Source organism: Henckelia pumila, chromosome 3 (genome assembly GCF_033568475.1).
Source record: "Henckelia pumila isolate YLH828 chromosome 3, ASM3356847v2, whole genome shotgun sequence".
Classification (NCBI taxonomy): Eukaryota; Viridiplantae; Streptophyta; class Magnoliopsida; order Lamiales; family Gesneriaceae; genus Henckelia; species Henckelia pumila.
Window position 1 is genome coordinate 28929673 of NC_133122.1, and position 12215 is coordinate 28941887.

At 34.7% G+C, this 12215-nt stretch overlaps 1 protein-coding gene across 3 annotated transcripts; it reads right to left on the reverse strand.

Moving 5' to 3' along the window:
* Positions 1-7658: 7658 nt before the first annotated feature.
* Positions 7659-9910, reverse strand: LOC140892672 (F-box/LRR-repeat protein At3g26922-like). 3 transcript variants are annotated; one of them, XM_073301620.1, is made up of 2 exons: positions 9770-9910; positions 7659-9465 (listed from the first exon to the last, which is right to left on the reverse strand). In XM_073301620.1, exon 2 carries the CDS (start codon positions 9452-9454, stop codon positions 7796-7798), a length of 1659 nt encoding a protein of 552 aa, XP_073157721.1. In that variant the 5' UTR covers positions 9455-9465; positions 9770-9910; the 3' UTR covers positions 7659-7795. The 3 variants fall into 3 exon arrangements, with proteins under 3 accessions (XP_073157721.1, XP_073157720.1, XP_073157722.1); XM_073301619.1 differs by having other exon boundaries at positions 9708-9890; XM_073301621.1 differs by lacking the exon at positions 9770-9910 and adding an exon at positions 9613-9674.
* Between the last annotated feature and the right edge of the window lie 2305 nt (positions 9911-12215).

The following is a 12215-nucleotide window of genomic DNA, read 5'->3' on the forward strand; positions in this document are numbered from 1 at the left end:
GTCATGGGGTTTCTCTGTCCAAGTCAATGTCTCCCTAGACTGACGAAGAGATAGAGAAAATGACACACGTACCATATGCGTCAGCTATAGGTAGTATCATGTATGAGATGATATCTACCAGGCCTGTTGTAGCCTATGCTCTGAGTGTCACGAGCAGATATCAGGCCAACCCCACACAAATGCATTGGAAAGCTGTGAAGGATATTCTTAAGTACTTGAGAAGGACTAAGAATATATTCATAGTTTATGGGGGAAGAGAATTGAAATTGGAAGGCTATACCGACTCTAGCTTCCAAAATGATGTGGATGACTCGGAATCAACCTCTGGATTTGTATTCATGCTCAATGGCGGTGCTGTCTCTTGGAAGAGCTCAAAGCAGGACACCACAGTGAATTCCACCACTGAGGCAGAATACATTGCAGCATCAGCTGCTGCTAAAGAGGCCGTTTGGATGAGGAATTTTGTCCAAGAGTTGGGCGTCATTCCTGAAGCTGTTGGTCTAGTCCCGGTATACTGCGACAACACTGGTGCCATTGCTCAGGCAAAGGAACCAAGGTTTCACCAAAGATCCAAACACATACTGAGGAAATACCACATCATCTGGGAGATTGTGGAAAGAGGAGACATCACTTTCGAGAGAGTGACCTCTACAGACAATATCTCTGATCCACTTACTAAGCCCTTGCCAGGACCCTTGTTTGACAAACATCGCGAAGTAATAGGACTACGTAGTATGACTAGTTGGCTTTAGGATAAGTGGGAGATTGAAAGAGTGGGTGCCCTGCTAAGCCAACTTGTGGCTGAGGGCTTTGATGACTCTTATTGTAAACAATCTTTGTTTGATGTAATTTACACTCTTTATTGGTATTTACTTTATCTTTTCTCATATTGCTATGTTGTGACGTACTATATGAAGTTTAGATAAAGAACTTGAATATACTAGAGTGCATGTAAGATGTGATAGTGGATATGGATGGCTATCATGAAACACATCTTATAATCACTGTATATTCCAAACTGTTTCTAGTCAATTGAGCCGTCTATAATGAGGATAAGGTTCGCTCGAGATTAAGACTAGCATTTCCGATGCCGAGTACCAAGTTTCATTGGTATGGAACATGGAGATGTTAAAAGCATGCAAATGGATATTCATTGGATGGATGATCGAACTACCCTATTCGGACTTTTCAAGTGGTTCTCACTTGTCGAGTGGATGAGTCCATGGTTTTGGTTGTACACCATTAGTCCTTACTACTTGAAACATCATGGAGACTTTATATGCTAGTACTGTACTTTGACTCATTTAACGGATTCATGAGGGTCATCATTTGTCGAGATTGGGTGCAGTTACGACATATATAGGAGTAAATGTTTTGTTGTCAAGGATTCACCACATGCGTGCAAGCGTGGATATCCTATGCGATCTGAGGAGATATTAGTGTGACAAATCTCTGGCTAGAGTACATGATGTGCTTTAGGATACATGGTTTCCTGGTTGCACATACGATGTCACTATTTGATCTTCAAGATGTATTGCATAGTGATATACCAATGGTTGTTGATTCGATCGGGATATATGGATGAAGGGACCGTACTGTACGCTAACCGAAACCCACTGGTTCTTGCAGGCACTATCAGTGATACCTAGGGAATCATGGGGCGATGTTGCTAGGCGCTCTTACCATGATTCGATGGGCAAGTCGGAAATTGTTATTCCGAGTCACAATGAGTTGTGAGCCCACGGATAGTAGTATCTCTGAACCATTGAGGGTCACACAAGTAATGAATTTCTAATCCCCGTTGAGATAGTTAAATTTAATAAGTTGAATTTAGCGAACAAGAAGTTGGACTTCTTATTGTTGAATAGAGGGAGTGAGGTTTCCTAAAATGACATGGAGATGCTATTTTTGGAAACCACTGAATTCGGATTCAAAAAATTTATCTTGACTTTAATGTATGCAGAAAAGGTTTCTGTACACATTGGTGAAATTTGTTTATCAATTGGAGTCAAGATGAATTTTATATTAATTTTTGAACATACGGGTTTTGCTTGCCAGGCTTGAACTTATGACTAACAGGCCCTAATCTGTTAGCAGCCCATGTTATAAATAAGTTCTTCCAGTACAGAAATTACTCACTAGACATCATAATTTCGAAAACCTAGAGAGCTCCTCTCTAGGGTTGGCCGAAATTCCCCTCTCCCCTGTTCGAAAATTCCAGTCTCAATTTTTGGAATTGCAGTCTGGTTTAACGGATCAAATCTGTTAATCTCTTCGTAGAAACTTCTGATAGACTTTCTAGTGCAGTCTGTCAGAGGGATTGGAATTTTGTTCGTGGACTTGCTTCGGGAGTTGATCGAGGCATCGGTTCCTGGGATATACAAGAAGAGCAGATTTATCTGTTGGTGTCCATAACCTCAAGCCAAGGCTTAAGAGGTAAAATTTAACTTTGTTTTATTTTACGCAATTATTTTAGTCGTACGGATTTGGTACCCAATGATCTGAAATCGTTTCAGATCTGAAAATAGAAATTTTAAAACTTCCGCTGCCATGGGTATCAGATCTGACAGATCCGAGAAGGTGTTCCAACATTTCAGAACAAGAATTCACTCGTGTGTTCTTCATTGTTTCCAACACTACTCGGCAACACTGTGTAACAACGACGAATACTCCAAAAATTCTTCAGATCTTCAAAACTTCAGCTCGTGAATTCCTGTAGTAACTAGCTTATATTCTCTGTGTATTTTGCTTTTCATCTCGTCGTCTCTCTTCATCTCATATGCGTGCAGTCTTCTCGGTATATATTGAGATATGTCCTTTCTTTGATATGATTCCTTAGATAGAGTCCTACAAGATAAGAAAATAAATTTTATTAAAAAATAAACTCTTTTAAATACAAAGGAATCATATCTTACTAATCAAGGATAATTATAAATCTAGAAAATAACGAGTCTAAAAAGGCAAATCTCATAAATAAAATCTCATTAAACATATGAAAATATCATTAAGGAATTTATGTCTTGCAAGGCAAGCCATATTCCTTTCAATCTTCTTTTTTTTTTTTTGCATTTCTGGACAAAACTCACACAAACGAATTTTTTTCACACTTCCAGAGCCATGTTTCATTTTTTTTTGATTCAGAAGTGGTAGTATGCACACTAAAAGAACGGTCTTCATTGGACTCCTTTAGGTAGCTTTTTCCAATTTTATTCCAATTTTAGTTTGATTTTCATGACATTGGTCATTGAAATTTTATCAAACTTTTACTCTAAATTTTCGAAACCACTTTTCACATGGGACAAGATCATGGAATACACAAACATCCCTCAACTGCTTCGTGGTTTAATTAGAGAACTCTAAATTTGCGAAACCACTTTTCACATGGGACAAGATAATGGAATACACAAACATCCCTCAACTACTTCGTGGTTTAATTAGAGAACTTTATCATGGTAAGTGTGATTTAAAAAGATATTTTGCAGAAAAACCACAATATGTTAGTTAGTGTTAAAACAAATAGTGCAAAACATAGAACATTATGAAAATGCAGTATGCCTAAAGTTCTAAAAATGCACATGCATGTTTGGTGATGTCCTTCACTGTTGGCAACACTTAGGGACAGCAACCGTGAGTGATTATAATGAACACATGTATGCTAAGAGATTTTCTTAGGTTGGAAAATCTCCCAAAATCTAATAATTTTGTGAATATATTTGCCAGTTGGTTATTTGTTCCAACAAACACAATACAGATCAAATCTTTCTTTACTAAATATTGGATAAAGTGATATCCAACGTCAATTTAATTTGTGCGAGAGTGTCGAGATGAGTTCTTTAAAATATCATTTTTTCTCGAATTATCACAATAAAAACTGGCACATAAAAATGAGCATAATATCATGACGACAAACATTCAAAAACAAAATACTACCAATAATGTTGCAGTTTCCAGTGTTTTCAACATAGTCTGTAACACTGTCCTTACACAGATTTTTATTTGAATCCATTTATGTTTTTTTGGCTCAATATTAGAGATAAAACACGAGTGAATTACTAGTGAGTACACAGAATTCATGCATACTAACCCACTCATCTTTCGATAGTCAACCTTATCTTTTCTCTGGGTTTGTATGTTTCCATGCAAATATTCAATGATTTGTGATGATAGATGATTTTTCTGGATTTTACTTGGAATATCCTTTCCATCATCATTCACTACACCATCAGTGTCTTCTGTATAATCAGTATGTTGAGCACCATCCAATTCTGTCATAGTCAGAGGCAGTGTTGTGCTAAGTGTTGGGCTGGGTGTGACAACACTTGAGGCAACCCTTGGGTTTTCTTGAGGTGTGGAAAATTCCAACAGATAATCTATCTCAACATCAGCTATTCTTATTTTGAGATCTTTAGCTGGTGACTTATTTTGATCTAGTACGCAAATTCTCAAGGGCATATTAGAAGTAGGAGGTATTGGGACTTTGGATTTTTGTTCTGGTTCCTTGGTATCCCTCATCCTTCTGAGATAATCACCAAATGTTTTCGTAAGCAAGACAATGGATTCGTCCCCTAGATCAACATCTTGCGCCAATTCAACAAGTGATAAATCCATCCTGTCAAAACACAAAAACCAGAATCACACTTAGTATCGTCAAGTGAATGGCTCTGATACCACTTATTAGGGTTTTGACTGTATGGAATCACGAAATACCAAAAAATAATTCAAATAACTTTTTTGAGTTAGTGTTATCTCTTAGTGTCGTGAACACTTCAAGACACACTACGTAGCAAAATAAAATAATTAAAAGTAAATAACACAAGTATATTTATGCACAAGTACTCAGTACTTGCGCAACGTCTCATGGCAAAAACCATAATAATAAAACCAATAGGAAGTTCTAAACACATGTGCCGAAAAACAAAAACCAAGGAGCCACTTTCAGAACAACACTTCACTCGCGTGTTTTTCAGTGTTTCCAATACTACTCGGCAACACTGTGTAACAACGACGAGTACTCCAGAAATTCTTCAGATCTTCAAAGCTTCAGCTCGTGAATTCCTGTACCTAGCTTATATTCTTTGTGTATTTTTTTCTATCTCGTCGTCTCTCTTCATCTCATATGCGTGCAGTCTTGTCGGTATATATAGAGATATGTCCTTGCTCTTTGATAGGATTCCTTATATATAGAGTCCCACAAAATAAGAAAATAAATTTTATTAGAAAATAAATTCTGTAAAATACAAATGAATCATATCTTACTAATCAAGGATAATTATAAATCTAGAAAATAACAATTCTAGAAAGACAAAACTCATAAACAAAATCTCATTAAAATTAGGAAAATATCATTAAAGAATTTATGTCTTGCAAGACAAGTCATATTCCTTTCAATCTCTTTGAGTTTCTTTAAAACACAAGCCTCGATAATTCGTTTTAGATTGGAAGAACTGCCCTCAAAACAAAGAAACTGGAGGCCCGGGGATTCAACAAAAATATATTCATCACCCAACAAATGCAAGCCAAAAGTATGAATTCCTTTTAAACCAACAACATTCAATACCCTAAAACATATGCAGCTAGTTATCCAAAGACCCTCAAAATGAAAACAAGAAGCTATCACATGATGAAAAAGTACTCTCATAAATTCTAACATTGTCAAGGCTAAACTCCCTAAGAGAAGAACCAATTCCAACCATACCACTCGTATTAATCGAACCCAAAAACTGACAACCCGCCACATTTAAAACCCTCAACCATTGTGAATTCTAGAGACATTGTGGAAAAACATAGTCCTGCTCATCTTCAAACCGTATTTGATGATCAAGAATCTCAAGAATCAATTGTTTCAACTTCAGCCTCACCGCGGAGTCTATCCACGAGTCAAGGTCTTTTATAATCTTTGTGCCACAACTTCTTTCATGATGGATTCTAATATCCAATCTTTCAGTAAATATTGAGCTTTCATAACGACGCCGCATTGTGAGGTATATGGATTCAAACATATTTTTTCTCACTTTCTCGTGATTCTTGGAGAACTCGTATTCATCAAAAACCAATATGGGGACCGAATTCCACACGGAGTTCCAGTGTTTGGACAAGATATTAGTTTTTTGTGGCCTCTTCGTTCGAAAGCAAGAACAATATGTCGTGTGAAACATGGTCGGGCAAGTGGGATATCCTGTCTTCCATGGTCCAAATCCCTTTCATCTTCGTACTTCGAATAAGATTAAGAGAAAAAAAACAACAATATATTTGCAACATTTGAAATAAATGATTATGGAGATTCTTTTAACAATTTTAAGATGGGTTTATTGAAAATCTCTAACATGAAAGAAGAGGAGGATGCTCAACATTGAAGAGAGGCGAGAGGCGTACCTAAAAGAAGAAATTAAAATAGGGTTTGTTTATGAAATTAAGGAATATATATATATATATATATATATATGAATTTTATTATGCTGCCCAACAACTATTCTCAATTCCGTGCCCACCATGTACAATAAGTGAGTTGACCAGTATAATAGGTGAGTTGACTTGTACATGGTATGCACGGAGTTGGGCATAGTTATTGGGGAGCATAACAAAACTCATATATATATATATATATATATAATCTTGTTCCCCTGCACACCAGTGTGCAGGGATTTTGTGTGCACCCTGTGATGTTCGCGTGAACATCTGATTTATATATATATATATATATATATAGCCATAATCCACTGCACACCAGTGTGCAGGGATTTTGTGTGCACCCTGTGATGTTCGCGTGAACATCTAAGATGTTCTCGCGAACATCTGATTTTTTTTTTTAATTGTTCGCGCGAACATCCCGCGGTGCACACAAAATCTCTGCACACTGGTGTGCAGTGGATCATGAGTATATATATATATATATAATAAGCAATTTTTGCTCTCAAATCAATTCCCTCCAAAAAAGTTTTCAGATTTTTCCCTTTCCTGCATAAATAACTTTCAAATTGTAATCCAAAACAATAAATAAAATTATTTTCTCGAGACGACTCCCATATCAATATTTCCAATTTCGCAAATTTCCTAGACAAAACTTTATAAGAATATTTTTTTTTTCATTAAACATTTAATTATCCAAGTTTGGTGGTCCTAGTAACTTATTGCAAAGAATCTTTGGGTAAGAATATATTTTTTTCCATTAAACATTTACTTATCGTGGTCCTAGTAACTTATTGCAAAGAATCTTTGGGCAGAGAATTGAACCAAAGCTAAGTTTGAGTTTGGAGATTTATCACCAATATACTCACCTATCAAACCGGTATTTTTAAAATGAAATGAGACTAATGGTTCCAACTCCCAAGTTTCCTAATTAAATCAGTTCGATATTTTTTAAAATGAAATCAGACCAACGGATCTGAGTTTCCTAATTAAATCAATTGGATCGATTGAATTTTTTTTTTTTTTTTTGAATGTAACCGATTTCTTATCACCCTTAATTGTAAGCTAATTATAACAAGAAGTTTTGGTATTGATCAGAATACAACAATTACTGAACACATGCATCACGCCAAAAGGCAGTGATTTTCTTCTGCGGGGTTAGTACACCAATCAAATCCTTGAGCAAGAGTATCGGCCTTTGCGTACGTACTATTTGCACAAACAATAACATTTAATTTCGAGTCCATCGATATTACATGATTGATTCTTTAGTCGACAAAGTAATAAAACAGAATTAGAGCTAATAAAATAGCAAATATATATTTTCATATCAAGCATACGTTTGCCAAAAATCAAATCTAATTACCAATTGTCCGAGACAAATTACGAATCATGGAAAGCTTAAAACTAAGTGACGTGGATGCCCGTTGATTTGCATTTGTGAAGCTAAACAGCAAGCAAATTCTTGAGAATGAAAATCATCCTCGGATTCCACATAACTAATTTTCTTCAAACGCAAAGCATTATCCTCGAAAAATTCCACCAAATTTCTTGCATCTCTACCTCTCATTGCATGCAAGCTCTGAGAAATTTGAACTTCCTCCAAACAGCATCGCCAGCAGCTCGAATCGCCACAGGCACAGTTTGTATTAATCACTTGGCCGCCTTGATCGATTTCTTCATGTTGGTATAGAAAATCAAGCTTCATAAAACTGGCAAGAGACTCCTTGCAATTCCCTAATTCAACGAAAACAGAAGACGGTCGACGGCTCATTCGCAGAAACTCCTTCACAATCAATAGACAAGATCCTCCTATCTGTCTTCCACCATTCCACTTCGCTATCTTTATCCTCAGCTGCTCAATACCGCATGATAAACCATCTAGTGCCTCTGGCGCTATCCATTGGGATTTATCATAAATAATCGTCAAAAATTTACAAAACCACAAATTAACAAGGTACATGGCTATTTTATCGAAGCTCATCCAGCAAAGACGTCGATTATGATGACTAATTCGAACATGTTCTGAAGCTGCTATCCAAGTGATGTCCAATCGACAATCACCGCGATAACTGAATTGATTCAAGCAACAAGCATCGAGAACAATATGCTTCACATTCTCACATTCTGTCAATGAGAAACTCATAAGCCGTCCATTTGAAACAGTGAAACTTTCTTTCAACTTACATCTGTCCAACGACAACTTTTCAAGACATGGGAACTCCGGAATGAATTCATCAAACTCATATTCCACCGCGAATATATCCGTCTCAACCAGGTTGATCTCTTTGAGTTTCTTTAAAATACAAGCTTCGATAATTCTTTCTAGACTAGAAGAATCGCCATGAAAACGAAGAGACTGGAGGCCAGGGGCTTCGATAGAAACAGATTGATCATCACTTGACAAAAGCAAGCGAACAGTATGAATTCCTTCTAAACCGATAACATTCAACACGTTGAAACCTATGCACTGAGTAATCTGAAGATCCTCCAAATGAAAACAAGAAGATATCACTTGATGAAAAGTACTCTCATCAATTCTAACCCTGTGAAGCTTAAGCTTCCTAAGAGAAGACACGATTCCAATAGTATTAATCGAACCCGAAAACTCACAACCCTCCAAATTCAAAACCCTCAACCATTTTGAATTCCAGACACATGGTGGCAAAACATAGTACTGCTTCCCATCTTCAGAACGTGTTTGATTATTCCAGATCACAAGAATCAACTGGTTCAACTTCAGCGTCACCAGGCAGTCTATCCACGAGTCAAGGTGTTTTGGAACCTTTGTGTCACGACCGATCCAAATTTCCAGTGTCTCTGTAAATATAGAATTTTTATAACGAAGCTGGATTGTGCGGTCTACTGAGTCCCAGAAATTTGCTTTCACTTTCTTGTGGTATTGGTGAAAAACCAATATGGGGAACGAATTCCACACGGAGTTCCAGTGTTTGGACAAGATACTTGTTTTTGCGGCGGCTCTCCTCGAAAGCAAGGACAATATGTCGTGTAAAACATGGTCGGGCAAGTGGGATATCCTGTCTTCCATTCAGCAAATCCCTTTCATCATAAGGAAAAAAGAACAGCAATGTGAAAATTAAACTAGGTTTTATAGCCTAATTAATACTTACACAATAATTTTATGAGAGCTTTAATTATCATATGGAAAAACAAGCAAGCAAACAAAAAATTTTTGATAAAATTCACCTGTGAAATAATTAAGATGGGTTTATTGAAAAATCTCTAACATGAAAGAAGAGAAGAGGAGGATGCTCAACATTGAAAAGAGGCGAGAGGCGTACCTAAAAGGAGAAATTAAAATAGGGTTTTTTTTTTACGAAAGGAAGAAGGATTCTTCCAATACCTACTTTCCAAAATTTTGTGCTCGTTCCGTCGAACACATTTTTCCAGCCACCGTCGTTCCGCCGCCTTGTCACTACCGACCGTATCCTAGGTTAGGAATAAGGTTGTTTAAGTTGTTTAGAGCTTTATTTTAAAGCTTCGAGGTAGGTTTCGAAATTTGGGTATTTGGGTTTTGTGTTCCTATTGATATATGTTAAATGGAAAAAATATATTTTTGATCTTGTAATTTGCATATTTTTTATTTTTGATATATTAAAAATAAATTTGTAATTTTAGTCTGTAACTTGCATTTTTTTTTCATTTTTGGTCCTATTAACATTGGCTTTGCATTTTTAGTCTTGTAACTTTCATGATTTTTTACTTTAAGTCCTGTTAACATTAAATTTACAGTTTTAGTCCGTTAAATTGCATTTTTTTTCATTTTTAGTCTTGTTTGCATTGAGTTTTCATTTTTTTAATCTTGTAATTTCCATATATTTTTATTTTTAGTCATATTATCGATAAATTTATATTTGTAATGCAATAAATTTCTTATACTTTTTATATTTTTATTCATAATATATTATTATTTACATATTTTAAAACTTTTAAAATTTAAATGAATTAAATAAAAAATTCAAAAAAAATATTCAAAAAAACTTTACACTTATAAATATCATCTTACAAAATACATAATATAAATAAAATTATTACTCAAATGTAAATCATTTTTTTCGTTTTAGTTTTATATATATAATCTGAAATCGAACAATACTCAAGTCTTGGCCCAACTAAAAGTCTAATAAGTTTTTTTGGTTTTCACAATTGATCTAATATAAAAATAGTTGCTATCAACTGTTATATCCAAGTAAAATTTGTTTTTTAGTGGAGATGTTAACTTAAATCCATCATTTAGTAACCATGGTATTAGCACATTACTCACGGAAGGTACTTTGTGTTGGATTATAAGTGATTCCATTATTAAATGATTCAACCTTATACCTTCTATTATGAATATATGGTTTTTGGGGTTTTTTTTTTAATATAAATATGACACTTCCCTTGACAACATTGTTGGATTTGGTTTTGTATACGTATATTTTATAAATCTCATACTCATTCATTACTTTGGTTTGACTTTAAAGTTAATGCATGATGACGTTGGACTAAAATTTTGCTCTTGCGGTATGTGGTATATATATGTTGCTATAAATTTTCAAGATAAACAAAGGAATGTGTCGCCTTCTATTATTTATTTGTGGAATTGATTCAAATAAACTATTATTTTGTAAAATATCATAACTAGATCAAATACTTTTAAAACAATAAATGTTACACATATGAAATATATAATATATATATGTTTTACATTACATACGCAATGCGTGTACCCCAACTACTAGTATACATAATATATTTTGTGTGTGTATATAAACCATATATATTTAATAATATATCATATATGTACGTTTAAAAAAATTCAAATATGTACATATATATTATTTAAATATACAATATACAATATGAATATATAATATGTACATCATATATAGTTTACAGAGTCTTGATCCTCGCACCTTAGGATGCGGGGAATCCATGCACACCCATGTTCAAATCAATTTTGATTGACTTGAAATTTTAACGGTAGGATCGTCTCAAAAATAAGAATACAACGATATATCATATGACACAAATTTCAATGTCGGTGGCCGAAATCGTTAAGATGCCCGGAAATTGCAAATTTAATCCTATTTCCGGCCATTTCACGATTTCGGACACCGAGATTGAAATTTGTAGTATATGATATATCATTAGATTCGTATTTTTGAAAAAATCTTACCATAAAATTTTCAAGTCAATCGGAGTTGATTTGAGCACAGGTGTGCACGGATTTCTCGCATCCTAGGGTGCGGAGATCAAGTCTCATAGTTTACATATATCATATTATATATATATATATATATATATATATATTGTGCACGTATTAATATATAATATGTACAGTATATATTAATTATCATATATTTATATATCATATATATACAGTATGCATATATGTATATAATATATATATTATACATATATATATAATATATTTGAAAGGGCCCGTGTCCTGATTTAATATTTAATGATCAAACAACCAGGATTAATTAATTAAAACAGCAAAAACGAGTTAAATATTTGCGTTTGGGCCTACAGAAATTTCGGCATGACCTATTCGTAAATAGAACATCCCAAAAACCTGTACAACACAACCAGCAATATATACTCGAAAATAGAGTCACAACTCCAATATACAAACCTATAACCGCACTGGCTAGGACTAAACACATGCAGAGCCGGCAAGGCTCGATCACACAAATAACAATTCAAAACAAGGTCCAAAACTATTTATACAGATACACAGGGCATCACCCCGGCAAATATAAAACTCGCTAAACTGATATATATACATATATCTGGGAACT